Consider the following 21,762-nt stretch of genomic DNA (forward strand, 5'->3'; position numbering starts at 1 on the left):
GTGTAATGCAAGTATGAATACAGAACGGTAAAACCACCTTTGCTTTTAGTATTTCATAGGGAGTAAAAACAGGGCTTCCAACTTATACTTAGCCTTATTTTTTAAACAAAGTAAGAGACAAATGAAAGTTGGAAAAAGGCAGAGGCTAACTTTTAATAGGTGAAGTAAGAGGGACAGCCGCCAGGATACCCCAAACCACTTCTCCCCTAGTCATCCACGAACAAGGGACCCTTTGACGTAGGCAGAATTGCAGGATGAGGCCGCAGGAAACAAGGAAAAGGAAGCCCGGTGGAGGCTGAGTGATAGGGACCCTACCCTGACAGCTATGCCAAGATTTAGTTTCAGCAAAATCCCCTTCCCACCCATTTTTCAGAAGCAAATGAGAAAAGGGGAAGGAAGTAGGGTGGGTCCTCAGACTTAACAAAGGAACTGAAGAAAGCCGGTGGAAAGAGGGCGGGTTATGCTTCGAGTCCCTAGGGAAAGGACTGCTTAGCGAGGCTCTCCCGTACATTTCACACATCCACATTTCAGCAGTTTGGAAATTAGGAACTCGGTTTAGCAGCCACCACCGGTATTTCTACTCCACAAGTTAATACGCTCCAAAGCTCCATGTTAGGAAAAAAATAATTCTAGTTTTCTGGTCAAGAGGACGGTTGTATTCCAGGAAGGACCTACCTGTAGATACATACTTTCATACAGTTATCTCACAGATATGAATATATGAACAGCTTACATGCTTTTCAAATCTAGGTTAGGACTCAAACTAAGTGAGCACCTTAGCATTCTCTTTTCTGTAATCCTTCCCACATCTGCCACTACCGTCCCATCAAAACATAATCGTTCTGTCTCTTTCTTCCAGGGTGGTCCTGGCCATTCCTCTTTCTTGGGATCATCATGATTCTTGTTGTCCTGGTTTCCTGTCCTCTGATCAGCCCTCCCTCCAGTAATGACTGTGGAGAGAAGATACATCCCAGAAGCCAACTGACGTGAGACCGCTCTTAGCCCAGCTCTGCACAGCTACTCCTCAGCCTCAGTTTTCTAATGTACCAAACTGAAGCACATCATTTACCTCACAAGAGCTCCCCACCCCCTGCGCTGCCCCCACTCCTCCTTTTCTAGGAAAACTAACAAAACCAAGTCATCAGTGACTTCTCATTACTTTAGAATTCAGTAAAACTTTTCAGCCTTCAAAAAATCCCCCATGGTCTGGTCCCAATCTCAATTCTCAAGAAATCTTCCTTCTCCTGTGTCCTTGTCATCAGATCGCCCTTCAGCCCCACTTGTGGTACCCTGGTGACACAGAATGTCTTCTGATGACCAAAAATACCTTGTACTTTGACCTTCTGTGCATTTTCTAGCAACGCTCTTCTTCAATTTCCCCTCTAGCAACGCTCTTCTTCAATTTAAATTGTTAATAGAACCCAAACCCACTTTAAGGTCCACATCAAACTTTATCTCTACTCTAAGAGAAACTCCTATTTCCCAGGTGGAAATTCTTCTTCTAACTTCTGTGTATCTCTCTGGGGATTACCAACACTGTCTTCTTGTAGCTCAGTTACCTGTGTCAATGACTTCTTTCCACAACATGACTATACTTCTTTTTTTTTTTTTTTTTTAAAGATTTTATTTATTTATTTGACAGACAGAGATCACAAGGAGGCAGAGAGACAGGCAGAGAGAGAGGCAGAGAGAGAGGAGGAAGCAGGCTCCCTGCTGAGCAGAGAGCCCGACGTGGGGCTCGATCCCAGGACACTGGGATCATGACCGGAGCCAAGGCAGTGGCTTAACCCACTGAGCCATGACTATACTTCTTCAGGGAAACATCCACTATAGTTATTCTGAATCCCCTATGACTTTGCTTTTACTAAAGGTATGCTCAATGAATAAATAATTGAGAGTATTCTAAAATAACAGCATGGTAATACCATTTCAGACTATATGGGTCAAGAGAGCATTCCTGAAATCACAGCTAATTCTAAAGATGGCACACGCTTCTTTGCAGCAAATGCCATACTCCAATTCATTTGGGGGCTACCAGAGGTGCTGTCTGTCCAAGATATTTTCAAAAGGTCTGGTCTGAGAAGATGGCTTATATAGTTTCCATGCCGCTCTCCAGAATCCCCACCTCACAATGTGCCAATGCGTTAAACACAGTGTGCTTTAGTTTCTATCTCACACACCTGAAACATACTGCAGGAACACAAAAGCAAGGTAAATGTTTTATAGCTTTTTGGTAAAGGTGACCAACCATTCTATTGCTAAACAGAACATTCTAATGTCTACCACCTAATAGAAAATAACACTCATTCCCACCCGCTCGTTACCAGTCACCGAATCCTGCCAATTTTACCATCTATTATCTACATCTACAGCTTTCTCATTTCCCATCCACCACCCTGGTTCAGGCTTTCACCTTTCACCTGATTCACTACAGTAGTTTTCCAAGGGTTCTCTCCAACACGCTCCTCTTTTCCACTCATTTGTTCCAATGCCAAAGGGATCTTACAAAGACTCCATCTGATTGTGCCACTTTGCTTATTTGATGGCTTTCCTTTGCCAGAAAAACAAGTCTAAACTCTTTACAGTGGCTTACTAGGTCTTATGCAGCTGAATGGTAACTTCCCTCACAACCCACTCCCCTTTATTCCCATGAATCACCCAGCGCTCAAGTCATGTGCATTCTTGCTGGTCCCTCTGTCTACCAGGCTCTTCCCTGTCCCCCCTGCTGGGGCCATTAGTCAGCCTTCCAGGTCAAGCTGAAAAGCCCCAGGTAAGCTGAAAGGCCTGTGGTAACACAGGCTTTTCCCTTATTAATATAATTTGATTAAGACTAGGAAATGTGATGCCTACCTACAAAAGAAATAATTTCTTTAAAGAGTTAATGACCAAATTTTAACCCCACTATCATAATGTTTAGAAGAAACAACCAATTTCTGTCCCCTTCTTAAAGTTCTCACATAATGATTTTCGACACTTAGTAATGAGTGTGGGCTAATTTTGCCTACAGCTTATTAATATAAAATAAGAAAACCAAGTGCTTCCTGAGAAACTTGTGGTAATTACACATTTAAATATTTTTCTTTCAGAAATACCTTGCCAAAAGCTCAGAGCGAAGTGTGTCTCTAATTAGCTGCACTCATAATCATGGCATTGACCAGTCTGAGAAAATAGGGGAAATGGCTGCTTGGAAAGCTTGAAGCTCCTTCTATTTGTAACAAGATGCACCAGCAACAAAAGCTTCTTTTTCTATTCAGTGGTACTTTAAAGCAGCTTTCTCATTTTGGCACATACGTATTTAAAGTGATGTGGTATTCTAGAACTGGAGAAGCAATGTAGTTTAGTTAAAAAAGAAAAAAAAAAAAAGACTCCATGGGTAACTTAGACTCTTAACTCAAATTTCACCATTGTCTCCTTAAATAGCTTTGGCCCAGGAATGGCAGATGAGGTAGGTGAAGCATTTTAAAATCATAAAAGAAAGGAAATCAGTATGTAGCTCCAGGGTTGGGTCATCATTGTTACTGCTATTACAAGAAGAAACTGCGGGTCTGGGTTTACACTGGGTAAACGGCAGTTTCCTCTGTACATCCTGCGTGTTGTAACAGCGTTTTCATGAGCCAGAGAGAGGACCACCACTGAAAAGAGAGCGAGGGCAGGAAAAAGGCAAATGCCGTACCCAGCTCATGAACACGGTGAACTTCCCCGTGGGGAAGCAAAGATGGAGATAACATCAAATGCTCAAGACCTAAATGAGTCAGATCATCTACCAGATGGTTTTTGTTCCTAATACGTCACTGCAAAAAGCGTAAGCATCTAGTATTAAATAACCCATTGAGTGGAACGCGACATCAGTATCAGCCTCGAGAGCTGATTAGCTCAACTGCTGTCATCCTGCAGGAGCGACATGGCAGAACAGCCGAGGTTATATTCATCACTGAGGAAGAAAGAGCTTGAGTATTCACCTCTCCTCACTCAAAGCTCCAAAAAAAAAAAAAAAAAAGAAAGGTCTATGTAGCAAGGCCATAATTCCAATGCTGATTTATACACCGTCTTTCCTCTCAGGAGCATAAACACTATCAGAGCTGCTAATGCATTCATATCACGACATTCATGTAAGAAGTAACAAACCCTAGTGTTGCGTTTTACAATCTTAAGCTGAAGGACGAAAACTTCATTTTAGGTATCGGTATAGAGTCGACAGCAATAGCAGATAACCATAAGCAAAGCTGTCAATCTTCTACCACTAAATTTCTGTCTCTTGTTAGAAGTCGTTACAATTACCAGCATCGAGTTCGGATTTCCAACACATATTTGGAGGGCAGGATCGTCTCATTAGCTTTGACTATAATATTCCAGACTGAACTAAAGACAAGGCGAAGGCAACACTGGTATCTTTTAAAAGAAGCCTGACGTCGTCTGTAGCATAAGGCCGATGATTTCTAGCCTTGGTGAACTGGTACTCTACCATGGGTTTGGCTTTAAAAGATCTTGCCCTACCCGCAGACTGTCGCTGGTCCACTTCACTGAATATGCAATTCATTGTGAAATATATCATTCATTTTAAGGACTGCTAGGAAGGGAAAATGCTGACGGTTAACCCATGATGTGTTTTCCTATCATCAATCATTGAGATGACCCTGATTTCAGAGATGCTAAAATGCAGGGGAAATGTGCATTTTGAAATCAACAAAATATGGCAAATGAAAACTATTGCTCTTCTAATTAGAAACTTAAGTCACACACTAGGATACTCAAATATTCTTTTTTTTTTTTTAAGATTTTTATTTATTTATTTGACAGAGAGAGATTACAAGTAGGCAGAAAGGCAGGCGGGGGGGGGGGAGCAGGCTCCCTGCTGAGCAGAGAGCCTGAGGAGGGGCTTGATCCCAGGACCCTGGGATCTTGACCTGAGCTGAAAGCAGAGGCTTTAACCCACTGAGCCACCCAGGTGCCCTGGATACTCAAATATTCTAAGGACACGGCAGAGATTAAGGGTCAGTCTTTGATACAGTCAATCTTCAGGATGTTTTTAACAACTGAAACAAGTTCCTGGACTTTCCAGTAGTACCTACTGAAGTGAAGGCTGCTAAGATGTCCACTCTCACTGAAAGTCGCCGGTCACCCCTGAAACAGCTCAGTCGCAAGGCTTTGAAACTGCTTGATTATTTTCCCCCTCGAGACACCAATTGTTATCATCTGACGTTGCACTCTTAGGGGCGCGTTATGTTCAACTGAACAGCCTGCTGCCTTGAACATTTCATCTCACCTCCTGCTCAGTAAACCCCTGGCATGTGTACTGAGCCTGAGAGCAGAAATAAAATGAAGCAGTTTTTCCCCTTTAGAAGGGGTTGGACATAAACTTCCAAGGAAAAATTAAAGTCAGAGGAAGACATGAAGACATGTTTATACGCACTGAAAAATTTTCCCTTTCGTGAGCAACCCTGGATAGCTGAGCACTGAGAACTTGGTCTTACTAACAACAACAAAAAGTCAACTGACGACAATGTGTAGCAGAAGAAAGCGGTGCCTTTGTCCCCCCAGCGTGAGGACAGCATTCTCAGTTCTAAAGTTCAATCTGAATTACTGCTTTCAGGAGAAGGAAGCAGAGCATCCCTTTCCTCCAGTTTAACTCCATGCAAACAACATTCATAAGATACTGGGAAAACTCCCTTCTGACTCTCCCACTTGGTGAAGGCGTCTATAATCTAGTATTCTGCTCTTACCTTTTTCTACTGGGTACATTTGTTTGGTGACTAGAGCCACGCCATACTCAACATAAAAGTACATCAGAATGTTCTTCCAAATTTCATATTCCACAAACTATGTGATGGCTAGAATTCCCAAAGTCAAACTTGAAAGCCATTGAATCAAAAATCATACACAGGCATTCGCATTTGCTTACATATATTCTTCTATTTCTACAGGATTTACTTCTGAGGAGCGCTCTCTTATGTACCCAGTGTTGTGAATGTCTGGCTTTGAGTTCTGAGCAGCTGTCGTTTTTACTAAAGAGGATGACTTGGGGGGAAAAAAACCCAAAACTAAAGAATTTAAAATATTTTTTCCTTCAAGCATACACCCAGGCAGAAACACTTTTCACCCCTTTCCAACCTGCATCCCCAAGAGAAAAAGGGCTTACGTGTTCAGATTTCTCCTGTTCTTTTTTGTCGGTCTGTAGAAACTGACAGTTTTCTCTCGCCAGCTTCTGGACCAGTTCAATTCGTCCGATGTCATCTCTCTCCTGAAGTTTGCACATCACTCCTGCCTTAAGAGTCGGAGAGAAAGCGAAGATATACTTAAATCCACAGTCCCAGGACATGACACCACTGCACAATTCGCCTTACAATAAGCTCATCTTCTCTGTTGTCTGCATTAATGCATGGTCTTGGTCATACAGTTGGCCTTTCCAAAACTGAAACTGAATTATTTTAACCTAGGAAGCTCACACCCCAAGTCTTAAAGTTCAGATCACGTATCAGTCCACTTTAAGAGAGGGAAGGGCAGAGCAAACTAAATCATTTGCTCCTGAAGTGAGCTCCTGATATGCCACTATTTGTTCCTGACAGCCTGTTTCCTGTTACATAAGCAAAGCCTCACAAGAGGTTAAAAACTCATGGGAAAGTTAGCCAGCAACCACTCTGACAAAAAGGGTGAAATGATACAGAGGACTAAAAATAACAGTACACAAGCTCCTAATTCTTTTACGCCACCAGATTATTCCACGTATAAATACAGAGTTTAACAAGATCACAAGATTTTTCTTTTTAACAACTGGAAAATTACTGTGGGGCATTATTAGCAAAGTACTTCTAATGTTCCATGAAACATGGTTTTAAAAAAGTTTATTAAAAATAAACTGCAAAAAGAAAGCTTCAAATGTCATCAGGGATTGGAAATGAACCATTAAGCATCACATTTTTTATTATGCCAAAGTACCTAAGTAACAATAATATGAAGGAGAAGAATCTAAGACTTCCATTAGAAAAAAAAAGATGCTCATTATAACACAAATTGTTAACTGTTTCTGCTCAAATTATTTAAAAAAAAAAAAAAATGTCCCGACCTATCAGGACATGATCTAATGAAATCTGAAGTTACTCTTGGCAGGAGCAGTCAAAATTTGGGAATCTACAATGCAACTATACAGGATTTTTCTTATTTTTTTAATGTACAGGATTTGAATGGACCTAGCATCAGGACCAAATATGGAGAAGGGGCCAGCAAGTGATGTTCAGCTTCATGGTCTTAATTGTGCCAAAGATAACCATTTTGTTGAGCGGGCATCGATGAAATGGGGTCCTCCATGCATGCGAAACAATGACTATTATCTTTATTCCCAAGGGCAAAGATAGCTCCTTATCTAACCACTTCTCCAACAACTAGGAAGGAAACAGAAAATTCTTCAAGTGGCCCAAATCACAGACTCCCAGGAGACAGCAAGTGGAATTCCTCCCCCAAAGTCAGATGTTTATTTTTAAAATATCCCTCACAAGCGGCCCTCCAGTTTGTCTCCAAGCTTCTTGCACAGGGATCACAGTTTATCTTCAGAGAGCCTGTGTACTGTCGGAGAGCCACGGTTGTTGGAAAGTCCCTTACCACACCAGACAAAACTCTGAAATCACTCAACGTCAAGCCATGAGTACCAGTTTTGCCTTTTATTTGAATTTTTTAAAAAGATTTATTTATTTATCTATCTATCTATTTATTTATTCTAAAAAGAGAGGGAGAGAGTCAGTGAGTGGGGAGAAGGGCAGAAGGAGAGGGAGACAGATCCATAAGCAGACTCCCCAAGACCCTCCTCTAGGAGGAGAAACCGGTGAGTAGTGAAGGTGTTTTAAGGAGGAAGGAGAGAAAAACTGTATGGAATGCTGCTGAAATGTCAAGTATGATAGGTTCGAAATGACAGATTTGACAGAATTTTGATGGAAGTAATCGGTGGCTTTTGAGGATAGTTTCTTTTAGAGCAAAAAAAGTGGTAGGGGGGAAAAAGCTGCATTAGCTCAGGGTTCAACAGAGAAAGAGCAACAACCCTTCTGAGGAGTTTTGATACAAGCAACAGGACACTAGCTCAGGAGTGATGTTGAAAGGAGTTTTACTTGCTTGCTTGTTTATGGGGAGGGATGTTCCCGTCTACTTCTCTTATTAGAAATCATCCAGAACAGAGGGAAACCTGAGGATGCGGGATGGAGAGGGGGCATTTTGGGGAGTAATGTCCTTCAGGCTCAAAGAAAGCATAAATATCTACTATCAGACAGAAACAAGACTGTGAACATGTCACTCACTGTAACAGGAGGGCAGGTGAAGTACATGGGTAAATATGCAGGTCGGTGGACATATTTCTCTTCTTAAGGATTAGAGAGAGAGAGAGCGAGCATGTGCATGTGTGCAAGGTGAGGGAGGGGTAGAGGCAGAGAATCTCAAGCAGACTCCCAGGAGAGCCAGGAGCTGGACATGGGGCTCGATCCCAGGACTCTGAGATCATGACCTAAGATGAAATCAAGAGTTGGACGCTTAACTGACAGCCACCCAGGCCCTCCTGGAAATTCTCTTTTGAATGCTTCTATTTCCCCAAAGAATAAGTCAAGTTATTAGCTGAGAGTAGAGAATATGAGAAGATGCTGTGGAGGTATAATAAAAGAATGCATGTAGTGGTCATTGCAATGGCGAGGGTTGGCCAGTTTTTTGGGAAAGGGCCAGAGTGTTCATATTCCAGGATTCGTAGGCAACATGGTCTCTCGTGCCACTACCCAGTTCTGCATTTTAGTACAAAAGCAGCAGATATGATAGGTGGGTGAAAGAGCACAGCTGTGTTCCAGTAACACTTTACTTACAAAAACTGGGAGTCAACTGTGGTTTGCCGCCTCCCAACTTGGAAGGAAACAGGACAAGGGAAGTAGAATAAGATGGTCAAGCACTACTAAGGGCCCACTTGATTTTATTTTTAGATCCCTTTACCATACTAGCCATGCTCCTTGGAGCATGTTTCTGTTTCTTGGGATTTTAATGGAGCCCATTACCTGATGTAATGCTAAATACATGGGCTGATCTTGAAGAGGCACTTTTAATCAATACTAGAGAGGTACAAGAGGATCAGTGGTGTTAAATATCCTCCTTCAAACTAAAAAGGCAAGGAAACTAGGGAGGGGGATTCCTATATTACAAATGATTAACATCCTTTAAAAGCTCTGACACTTAGAGGAATAAATTTCTGTTATCTAAAAAATTCACTGATGTTGGCCGGCTAGAATTTCTTCTCTCTCCATCCATGTCATCCTGACAGCATTTAACATACTGTCCTGCAAGCCTAGAGAGGAGGTTCGTGACCCTGCAACCTTAGGACCTGCCCTGTGGTTGTTTATTTCGCAGTGTGATGGATTAGTCCTAATCTATCCGTGCTCCCCAGTGGGGTGCCCTGTATAACAGAGCGTGTGTGTATGTGTGTGTGTGTGTGTGTGTGTGTGTGTGTGTGGCGGGGGGCTGGGGCCAAGAAGGGGGATACATAGGAGGAAAGCGTCTTAGAACTAAACAGGCATGAGACTGAGCCTGTTCCTCCTCACCAGCACGGGTTTCAGAGTTAACTGGGCTAAGCTCCCATGTGTTCTGATTTGGAGACGGTCTTTCCATGGTATGTATATGGGAGACAGATCCATGTACATTCTTTGGGTTTTTTTAAGGATTTATTTTATTTTATTTATTTTTTTAAGATTTTATTTATTTATTTGACAGATCACAAGTAGGCAGAGAGGCAGGCAGAGAGAGAGGAGGAAGCAGGCTCCCCGCTGAGCAGAGAGCCCAATGCGGGGCTGGATCCTAGGACACTGGGATCATGACCTGAGCTGAAGGCAGAGGCTTTAACCCACTGAGCCACCTAGGCGCCCCAGATGTTTTTTTTATTTTAGAGAGACAGAGAGAGAGTGTGTACGTGGAGGGAGAGGCAGAGGAAGAGGGAGAAAAAATCTCAAGCAGACTCCAGGCTCAGCACGGATCCCAGTGTAGGGTTTGACCTCACAACTCAAGGTCATGACCTGAGCCAAAACCAAGAATCGGAAGCCTAAGCAACTGAGCTACACAGGTACCCCATCATATACATTTTTTTAAAATAACTGATATCATTAGCAAAAAGAGGGTGGGACTGAGTAGTGAAAACTTAAGACAACTTAACTGTTTTTTTGGTTTCTGTGGGAACATGAATGGTTAAGTAACAATAAACATTCTTTATATCATATGCTTAGGATTCTAAATCTATCTTCTTTAATGAGGAAACATATTTTTATTAGAACCAGGTACTTGGGTGCACAAATTATGTATTTTAAACACAAAATGCTATTACTTTTAAGAATGGATTTCAGAGCAATTGTTTCATATTTATAATTAAAACTTTTTGTAATTAAAAAAGGAATATTGCAGTCTTGAATTTTCTGGTTTCTGCATAATTTCTAGATGTCTTTTTATAAGATAATCAATTCTACAGCACTCCTTACATAACAACCATCAAAAAAAGGCTTTCCAGGAGGGTTATGAATGCTTCTTCATTCCCTAGAGAACTTGAAGCCCAGAGAGATGCCCATACATCCTAAATAGTTTCTAAGACAGTCCTCTGAGGAAGCACTGTGCGCAGCCAGATGTTCTCTGGGGGCCCCTTTCACAGCTCTGTAATTTAGTGATTTAATTTGAAAAACCCATGAATTTATTAATATATTTTGGGAGCTTTGTTATGGCAGGAGAAGCAAGATAAGTAACAGCCCTTGATCTAGACTTTCACTTCTTGAACTACTTAATTTGTCTATACAAAATTAATTATAAACAGTTTACCTAACACGGCTAAGCCAGAAAAAAAATAAAAGATTAATCTGGAACTGTCAGAAGAGTTATTTAAGAGCCTCATTTCAAGGTCTGCTTTGAAAAAAAAAAATCTCTGTAATGTATAATTAAAGCTATTCATATGATTTTCAGTGTTTGAGGAGAGCAATGTTGTGAATGTAAATTAAAGTCTGTTTCCTTTATAAACGGAGTCATAAAAATGTTGGGTCCATTCTTTCTGTGGTTAAATGGTGCTTGGACAGGATTCCCTTAGGAACACTACAAGGATGATATATGAAACACCTTCATGACAAAAGGTGAAAGAGCACATTTCGTGTATGAAAACACTGTTTGCATTATCTTCACTTTAAAAACCACTTTCTCTAAAACACTTAGGGAAAATATCATGCAAAAAGAGAAGGAAAACTAGAACAAAAGAGCCCACGTTTCAAGTAAGCACTTTTGCAGTAACAGAATGCTACTTAATACAGGTTCATGGTATTTGGACCCTGGGTGGCTCAGTGGGTTAAGCTGCTGCCTTCGGCTCAGGTCATGATCTCAGGGTCCTGGGATCGAGTCCCGCATCAGGCTCTCTGCTCAGCAGGAAGCCTGCTTCCTCCTCTTTCTCTCTGCCTGCCTCTGTGCCTACTTGTGATCTCTCTCTGTCAAATAAATAAATAAAATCTTTAAAAAAAAAATTCTTATTTATTACTAAATAGAGTCACTTCTTTAACAATTCAATCTCACACAGAAATTTGTAAAGTAAATTAGAAAATTCAAATGATGAAACACTGATAGGATGGGAAGATATATTATTTGACTCAACTGTATGCACATACTCCCTAAGCAACAAATATTAAGAATCCCTTCCAGCGGTGGTGGGGTTATGCACATTGGGGATAGTGTGTGATATGATGAGTGCTGTGAAGTGTGTAAACCTGGCGATTCACAGACCTATACCGCTGGGCTAATAATACATTATATGTTTATTAAAAAAAAAAAAAAAAAAGAATCCCTTCCAGGAAAATTCTGAACACAATTCACACTAAATAATAATAAATTAGATATAATATTAATAACAAATATATAAAAATAATACATTAAAGCATATAACATATTAATAATATAACATAATATGGGGGCGCCTGGGTGGCTCAGTTGGTTGAGTGCCTGCCTTCGGCTCAGGTCATGATCTTGGAGTCCTGGGATCGAGTCCCACATCAGGCTCCCTGCTCAGCAGGGAATCTGCTTCTCCCTCTGACCTCTCTCTTCTCATGCTCTCTCTCAAATAGGTAAATAAAACCTTTTAAAAAATTAAAAATAGGGATGTCTGGGTGGCTCAGTTGGTTAAGCGGCTGCCTTCGGCTCAGGTCATGATCCCAGCGTCCTGGGATCGAATCCCATATCGGACTTCTTGCTCGGCGGGGAGCCCGGTTCTCCCTCTGCCTCTAGCCTGCCACTCTGTCTGCCTGTGCTTGCGCTCTCTCTAACAAATAAAAAAAATCTTAAAAAAAATTAAAAATAATAACATAACCTAATATGTAATATATACTAGAATATATCATATGGTAATTATAGAATCATAATATTTATACTATATTATATATAATAATAAATTATAAATAGTAAAAATCATAAATAGCTATTTTATTTTGTAGGGCACCAAGTATTCATTTTCTCAAATTTCTTCAGAGAGGAAAAGAAACTATGAAAAATTTCCTCTTGGATGGGCTAGAAAAACATACCCTTCCTTGAGGGAAAGGGCCACGTGGCGTCCACAGTGAAAAGTGCATGTGATGGGGAGCATGAGGCAGGTTTACTCACGCCCAGGGCATCACTAGGACAGGCCTCAGACACCATGCTGGGGCATCACAGAGCCTGAGAGTCCTTGAGGGACTCCTGGCCCCTCACTGTCCAGGTAAGGCACCAACTTCAGGAAGGCTCACTTCTCGGATCCTCCTCCTTTCTGTAATTGCATTTTGGTCAGACAGAACCATCCTATATAAACACTGTATGAAGCTCCATCCTGCCAGAGCAGAGTGGGAGGAGGGAAGGGGCAGAAGCCATAATTACATGGAATTTATAATTGCTGTTTTCCTTAAATATTTTCTTAATCTATTATACTTACATAATTTGCTCTTCTGATAAAACTAAAAAATGCACTGCCATACATTTACATAGCTGATGAAGTAAAAGGTTTATGTATTTCATATACTTGATTCCCTGAACTTTCATATTGGAGTAGGGAGGACACTAATATTTTGTCTTGTTTGGACCTGAAATTTCAGCTCAGGTCTATAAACATTACTTTCTGCACTGCTAAGCAGGGCAGCAAAGTTGACAAATGATAAAGAAGAAGAAAAAAGCAAATTCTAATAAATTCCAACATAAAGGATTTTAAATGATCATCTATTTTCTATGATCACTATCACAGCCTTAAATAACAGCTTTCTTCCATGTATTAAAAAAGAAGTCACACTTTGGTTACTGATAATCAATTACTTTATACAATTAACAGTTACCATCACTTAATATTAAAATGATTGATATAAATGGAGGCTAGGAGACATGAAAATAATTACTGAATCAGTGGTCAATGGATGCCTGAAGCAAAGGAAGAATTTACAAAGTTCAATATGTTATAAATTACTCATTAAAGATCACATTAAGGGCCCTAAACTAGAACCTGGTAAAAATTCTACATTTTTTTTTAAAGATTTTATTTATTTATTTGACAGAGAGAGATCACAAGTAGGCAGAGAGGCAGGCAGAGAGAGAGGAGGAAGCAGGCTCCCCGCTGAGCAGAGAGCCCGATGCGGGACTCGATCCCAGGACCCTGAGATTATGACCTGAGCCGAAGGCAGCGGCTAAACCCACTGAGCCACCCAGGCGCCCCTCTACATTTTTTTTTTTAATTTACAATATTATTTATTCAAGGAGAGAGTGTGGGACAGAGGGAGAGAGAATCTCAAATAGACTCCCCACTGAGAACAGAGCCCAGTGTGGGGTTCAATACATGACCCTGAGATCATGACCTGAGCCAAAACTGAGAACTGGATGCTTAACCAATCAGGCCACCCAGGCACTGCAAAAATTATATATATATATGTGTGTATATATATATATAATTTTTTTTTTTAATTTAAAAGATTTGTTTGAGAGGGAGAGTTGGGAGAGGGGCAGAGGGAGAGGGAGAAAGAATCCCAAGCAGACTCCACACTGAGCACTGGGCCCAACATGGGGTTGAATCCTACGATCCTGAGATCACGACCTGAGCCAAAATCACGAGCTGGACGCTCGACCAACTGAACCACCCAGGTGCCTCCCAAATTTTACACATTTTGATTAAAAAGTTCTCTAATCCTTTAGTCCTATATAAAGAGTGATAAATGAGTGTAGAACGTTTATGTATGTGAAGACAGCATAATGTTAGAGAGCAATACTGCCAGCCAGACAGACACCTTTGATATTCAAACCGAAAAGCAATGTGACAGATGATCACGATCACGGCAGTAACTCACGGAGATGAACTTCTCTGAGTACTTACTATGTGCTGGGCACTGTTCTGCCTCACACATCTTCATCTAACCCTCAAAACAACCCAACCATGACCCCCATTTTACAGACGTTAGAAAGGCAGGTTAGCACAAGTATTAAAAGCCAGGTTGTCTGGTGGTGGGTATTAAAGAGGGCGTGTATTGCATGGAACACTGGGTGTGGTACATAAACAATGAATCTTGGAACACTGCAAAAAAAAAAAAAAAAAAAAAAAAAAGCCAGGGTGTCAGAGCTGGACCGCCTGGGTTTGATTCCTGGCCCCGGCACATACCAGTGCATCTGTAAAACGGTGGTAAATCAAGAGCTTGTTGTGCAGGGAATAAAACAAAGTGCTTTGGAGAGCGCCTACTGCATCTAACAGTCTGCCCAACTCTCGGTACTATGACAGAAGAGGGCTCCAAGGTCAGGAGAGAACAAGCTGCCCAGGCTCCAGCGGCAGAGCTAGGAGGGCATCCGGCCCCGAAGGCTTCGCTCTGGACCTCAGACACGCTGCCTCTGAAACTCTCACACGCTGGCATGTCCTACACTGTCTCATGTCAGCCCCCAGACCACCTACTTCACAGATATGAAAACTCCGCATGCCGGTCACCTGCAGGAACTTGGCTGGTGAGGGCACCATGGTGATGAAGTCACTGATGTCACCCTGCAGGAATACCCGTGCTTAGACGCTGAAGAACTCGTGTAAGGACACAGGCTGTGCAGAAAAAGGGATGGGAGGCAAACCCCAGTCTACACGCTCGCTCCACTCCCCCCCCACATCCCTGCATTAAAACAGGGAGTTTCTCAGGCAGAAAAGATATTTTTAGGGAGAAAAGGAAGAAGGGAGGGAACATCTGAGGAGAGAATTAGAGTTTTCAGGAGGGGGGAAATGTGTCTAGGAGATCCCATCTCTCCATCTTAACCCTTTACACATCCAACAGCCCCAGGGCATTTTTCCCAGAGCCATGTATTTCCACGGTTGGGGAAGGAGTGAGAAATCAATTTCTGCCTGCTTAAAATATGCTGCGGAGTGAAGACCACAACAATGTGAAATACCAGCGAGCCCAGCATACAGATGCTCTATCCGTTATGTGTGCGTACACCAAACATCAAAATAGTATGTTCTGGAGTCAACATAGACACCCATGGGCACACACAAACATTTATTTCTAATTCTGATAGCAAAACTCTCAAAGTTTTCTCTGAGCTCACCCTCCATGACTTGAACCGCTGAGGATGCTAACTCCAGAGCATTTGGAAAGATGGCCCGCAGGATCGAAAATCGACAAAGCTGATGCTTGTCCTGTGGTAGCAGGTCATGCTTTCTCAGATGAGTCAGAGGAGGTGACAGCTCCCTGCCTTCCTCCACAGCCTAGGCCTGTCACCCACAGTTAGACCCCAGTGAACTTAATTCCTGCCTTTCAAACCTAAATTGAAACCATTCCTGACCGAATTATGGATTCACTGGCTTTGTCCGCTTTCATGATTTCGAACCTCAGTACCTCCTGTATATGTACACTCGTGGCACAGCTGAAGAAAACCACAGAAAACCACAGAATCTTGAAAAGCCAGGTGTGTGTATCCTCCTGAGACACAAATACGATTCTTTTACGACAGACTTTTGCCCACAGAGTAAGCTCAAAACAAGTAAAGAACAACAACGTATGTTTAGAAATACCTGTCTCACTAATAATTTATGACTTAAGAAACCTTTGAGAGAGTCTGGAATACATTCAGTGGGGGAAATCCCTGCCCCCATTTGCCTGAAAGCCTGAAAGGCGATTTCAGTATAAGCTTGGTGATGGCAGAATTTTCAGTATCTCCACAGAAAAACGACTCCCAACAGTTCCTTCCTTCAACTTACTGAACTAGTGCAGCCTGTGCCATCTTGACTGAAAAAGCTAATGTAATTATTCTGACCAGAACCAATAGATTTAGAGCTGGAAAGGAAGTATAATGGGTCAGCCACGCCAAGAATCTTTAAATGCCCTGATCTACACCACGTTAGCATTTGAGAACACTAGGGTGTAAGTGGGGAGGCCACGGCGCTGTTTGGAGATGAGATGCTGGTCAAAGCATATCCGTGCTGTGAATTAGATGGTGGGCATTGGCAGAGAGTCTTTGGCAGGCAAGGCATCACACGTCCGTCCGTGTGGCCCAGCCCTGCCTGTCCCGCTGTCAGCCAGCCCATTCCTCTCTGCCGACTCCAGGGGGTGGGCTGCTCCACAGTGGTCTCTCTTAGCTCTTTAATTATTTCCTTGCTTTCTCTGCAAAGTGGAGGATGTCTGCCCCTCTGTCCCTTCCTCATGAGTCAAATTACAAATATAATTAACAATTTAGGGTCCTTCCTGTGAAATGCCTCTCTATCAAAAATAAGCACTTTGTTCCCAGGAATACCACTCTTTCCAGAACACAGAAGGTCGTATCTGTATCCTCGGCAAACCCCTGCCTTATGTCAGCATTCCCAGTGCAGACGACAGGCGTCATGAGAGAAGGCCACAGAACTGATCTTACCTGAGAATCTGGGACACCTCCAGCTTCTGTCCTGATCACGTGTTTGTCACCGTTTTCTTCCTCTTGTTCGATTGCTTTAAACAAAAAAAAGAGAAACAATGTTAAAAAATGTAGTATCCTTAAGAACAGTTTCAGCTCATTCTCTTTCAGATGGTAATTTGGAAGGAAAAAATAATGCAAGGTAGAGTCACAAAATGTAAATATCAGCACTATTTTTTTTTTCTTAAGTATTTGGTTGAAAGATTAACTAACCACAGGGAGCACTTTTCATGTACATTATCTTGTTTATTAAATCAAGGGCAGTGGAAAAGTTTGCTCTCATTTCTTCTCTTCACCTAAACCCACCCTGACATCAGCATGTCAGTACTGGGCTTCAGCCAAGGGGGAATTGGGGTGTAGTTGAAAGCTTTGGTCAAGTTTATCTGAGAACATTTTTTTTTTTTTTTAATAAAGTAGGGTTTTTTGGCTGGTAGTTTATGGTCACATATAAAGAAAGCATAATATTGTCTATTCAGATCACTTCAGTGCATCATTACTATAAAATTCCAAACTGTGGAATCTCAAATCGACCTCTTCTTATTTTCCCCAGCATCTCCCTATCCAAGTCCTTGTCACCCTTTCCATGTGAGTGCAATCATTTCCTAACACAAAGCTCTTAATTCCTCTAATACAATCCAGCTGGGGCACCACTGCTTAAATAATCAGTCTCCAAAAACAAACAGAGTGCCATGCTTTGGCCTATGTATCGCTTATCTTATCAAATATGAATTCTCTGTTCATCACGAAAGGTCTTCCTTGAATTCTCTAGCTTCCTCCTAATCTCCAACTTCACAATGACATTCTATACAACCCTGATCCAGACAGAGGGATTTAATTATTTTATTCTTTGTACAGTTTGCTCTTTCACTTTCAAAATATTTACTGAGTGTCGACTATGTGCCTGGCATGGGGGCTACTCCTGGAAAAAGGCAGGTGAGCTCTGACTTTATGATGAATTACACATCCTAGCTGGGAAGATAGTCACTGCATACCTACTACTGTAACAAGCAATAACAATCATAATAATGTTAAAATATATATAATAATATATAATATTATATTATATATAATAACATATAATAATTTAACATATAATATAATTTAATTTAAAAATAATATAATACTAATTTAAAAATAAGATGATCATGATAAATGGGGATATGGCAGAAAACAAACTGGGGGTTGGCCACTTCTGGCGGTGGCGTAGTGGGGAGATGGTGCTTCCCTGAAGAAGTGACAGTTGTGCTGCGACCTCAAGGTTGAGACGGAGCCACCCATGGCACGGGAGAGTGACAGGAGCTAGAGAGAACATGGACCACTCTGCGAATTCAGATATAAGCCTAAGAATCCAGAGGAAAGCACTAAGGACTTTTAAATTGGGAATCACATGATTTGATGCATATTTTCAAGAGTTCCTTTAGCTTCATTGTGGAGAACAGACTCGAGAGAAGCAAGAGAGGAAATGGGGAGACCAGTTGTTCGCTGACATGCTGCCCAGAGATGATGATGACTCAGGCCAGGGAGGTGGAGATGAGGTGAAGACACAGAGAGGACTGGAGTTGAATTTTTAGGCAAAATGGACACCACTTGCCAATGAACTGAAGATGGCTGGGGGTCAGGGGAGATGAGGATAAGAAGCAATCAAGGACGACTCCTAAGTAGAAGAAATTATTCCTTGCATCTGCCATGCCATTTTTGTCTTTTGCTCTCTCCATCAAAAGCAGGGCAAAAACATTACCAATCTTTCTGACGGTGAAGTCACACACCATAGTTATGGGTTTGGTTCGCAATGTTTTGTAGACATTCAAATACTGTGCTCTCTGCTCTGTACTTTTTTTTAGAGTAGCATTTCATGTACCTCTGGCTTTTGCCTGCCTTTCATGCCTACTGTGTATTACTTGGCATGGAGTGCATCTCAAATGCTGGGTATGCAGTACGAGCTCTGTAAGAACCAGCAGATGAGCAGTTCCTTCCCGAGTGCCCCAAACGGTACAACATGACTACCCCTACTTACAGAAACAACTGCTTTCATAACTATTTATGAAAAAGAGGGAAGCAAAATTCTTCTGTTAAACACCACGAATAACTAGGATAACTCCCATCACTGAGCATCTATAGGCCAGGCAGGAACAGCGGAAGTGGACAGAAGCTTCTCTTCTATTTTCAGCAAAAAGTTCCATTAATGTTTGTTCAAAGAGGGTCCCCTGTTGCTACTGTTGCCCGATGATGAGAAAACTTAAGAAGAAAGAAAAACTCCCATGATTTCTCTGAAAAACTAGAAACAAGAATGCCAAGAGAAAAATACTGAATAACATTTTAAATTCCACGTAAAAATGCATTGGCTCAGGGCACCCGGGGGGCTCAGTCAGTTAGGCATCTGACTCTTGATTTCAGCTCAGGTCTTGATCTCAGTGTTGTGAGTTCAAGCCCTGCACTGCACTCCACGCTAGGCATGGAACCTAGTTTTTTTTAAAAAAAGCCTTGGCTACCGAAGTTAGGAACTCTGTTTAACTAACTGAAATAAGTCTTTCCTCAGCCTGTAGTGGGGAGCATTCTCCTGGAGAGCAACTAACATGGGACAAGTGTGCCCATATGAAGTGGGAACCGTATCTTGGTACTTCCTTTATGTTGTAATTTGAATTTTTGCTCTTTAAGGTTTTAATTTAGATGAAAATGAAGTAAATTGAATTTGGAATATTTTGCCAACTAAGTTCATGTTTTTATTTTAAATTTTTAAAGATTTATTTATTTATTTATTTATTTGACAGGGGGAGAGAGAGAGATCACAAGTAGGCAGAGAGAGAGGGAAGCAGGCTCCCTGCTGAGCAGAGAGCCTGATGTGGGGCTCTATCCTAGGACCCTGAGATCATGACCTGAGCCGAAAGCAGAGCTTTAACCCACTGAGCCACCCAGGTGCCCCTAATTTTTAATTTTTAATTTTTTAAGAGACATTTCATAACATTTATTCAGGTTAATCCACTTCATTCAATAATCTGCCATATTGTTGTCATGTTAAGATTACTGCATTGCTATTTCTTTTTTGAGAGGACCATGCCTTTATTTGTTTTAAGTATTTTATTTGTTTATTTGACATAGAGAGACATAGCAAGAGAGAGACACAAGCAGGGGGAGTGGGAGAGGGAGAAGTGGGCTCCTTGCTAAGCAGGGAGCTTGATGCAGGGCTCAATCCCAGGACCCTGCAATCACGACCTAAGCAGAAGGCAAATAATTAACAACTGAGCCCCTGAGGCATCCCAGGACTACGCTTTTAAAAAATCTGGGTTAGGGCGCCTGGGTGGCTCAGTGGGTTAAAACCTTTGCCTTCAGCTCAGGTCATGATCCCAGGGTCCTGGGATGGAGCCCTACATTGAGTTCTCTGCTCGGCAGGGAGCCTGCTTCCCTTCCTCTCTCTGCCTGCCTCTCTGCTTACTTGTCATCTCTGTTTGTCAAGTAAATAAATAAAATCTTTAAAAAAAAAAAAATCTGGGTTGGATTTCCATGATGTCTAACTAAAAATCTCTAAAATCTTTTTCCTTACCAAAAGGTAATCCCTTCATCACAAGAGAAACAGGAAAACCGAGATTTAGTTGTAGAAAGTGATCTCCATCAGAAACAATTCATAGTCCATAATCTTTCAGGATTGTACTCTTATTTGGGGTCTCTTTTGTAGGGGAGGGGGCTGTCTCTCATAAATGGTTTCTTGAAAGTGAGAACATGCCCTACAGCATCATAGAAGGAAAACAAGGTCTAGTTCCCAGACAACAGACAGGTGGTCCTCCAGGAAAGGAACCCTAAGGGCTCCTAGGTGACATTCTGCCAAGGTCAGAGGACAGAGTCAGTGACCCTCCTACCCTCACCAGTCAGCAGTAAAAAGGTCTAACCAGCTGAGTGGGAGAGGTAGTAACTAGCTTCCAGTTAGAACTTCTAGCTCTGGACTGTCTGTGTTTGAGGCTGGAGGGAGATGTTAGAGAGTCTGGAGAAAATGACTAAAAATAGGCAAGTGTGGAAAAGATACAGGTTTCTTACGGGGGGACCCACAGAAAGGGGGTACCACCAGTCAAGGGCAGTGCTGTGCTTTCTTTGAGAACAGAATACACTGAGTGAGGTCTGCAGTTTTCAGATAACAACTGGAATGATACTGAACAAGTGGAAAGTTAATTCAGAGTTTCCGTCCATGGTTCAGAAAACACTGATGGAATGCCTGTGTGCAAAGCAAAGGGACAGGTGCGGGAAAACGATCAAGCTGTCTAAGATGTGATCCTGACCGGAAGGAGCCATCTAGCAGGGGCCATCAGACCCCTGCACACCACAGAGTGCTGTCCTCGGGGCCGTGTGGAGGGAAGACGGCTTCTGGCTGGCCGCATCAGGGACGGCACTCCTCCAACCTCTCCTCTTGGTACTCAGCGTGTCCTCTGTGCTTCTAGGTTACTGCTCAGCCTGGCCCATTCCACGCATGTGCTTATCTTCCTTATGTTTCTTGGTGGTGTGAGAAAGGGAAGTTTGAGAGGATAAGATCCTGCCTCACAGGTGCCTGGTGTGTGTGGAAGTGATGTATGGTGGAAGTGTTACTCTGTCTTGGTTCAGAAAGATGGGGAAAATTGGGGGAAAGGAGAGCTCAGATGGGGTGGTAAGAGTATGGTGTCTTAGTCAGAAGGTGCGAGCAAAGTTATACCAACAAGCAGTTTAAGTACACAGCTTAAACCAGACGATAGAAAGAGCACCAACACTGCCAAGGACCTCAAGAAGGTAGTTGGAAGCCCTCGGCCAAATAGGTGAGTCTGCAGAAGTGGGAAGTTTAAAAACTTTCCTGTTTTCTGGTCAAGCTCAACCAGAGCATATGAAAGAATAATAAATAATTTGAGGGTCTTCAATTTC

General features: G+C 42.0%; 1 protein-coding gene across 2 annotated transcripts in view; it reads right to left on the minus strand.

Moving 5' to 3' along the window:
• The window catches only part of RAPGEF5 (Rap guanine nucleotide exchange factor 5), a 223,528-nt gene that overhangs the window by 95,870 nt on the left and 105,896 nt on the right, over positions 1-21,762 (minus strand). For both annotated transcript variants that reach the window (XM_044246197.1, XM_044246196.1), the window contains exons 8-9: positions 16,849-16,922; positions 6,137-6,262 (exon numbers count right to left, since the gene is read on the minus strand). In XM_044246197.1, the coding sequence (XP_044102132.1) occupies positions 6,137-6,262; positions 16,849-16,922 (200 nt within the window). The remainder of the gene's footprint in view (positions 1-6,136; positions 6,263-16,848; positions 16,923-21,762) is intronic.

Source organism: Neovison vison, chromosome 4, assembly GCF_020171115.1.
Source record: "Neovison vison isolate M4711 chromosome 4, ASM_NN_V1, whole genome shotgun sequence".
Lineage (NCBI taxonomy): Eukaryota > Metazoa > Chordata > Mammalia > Carnivora > Mustelidae > Neogale > Neogale vison.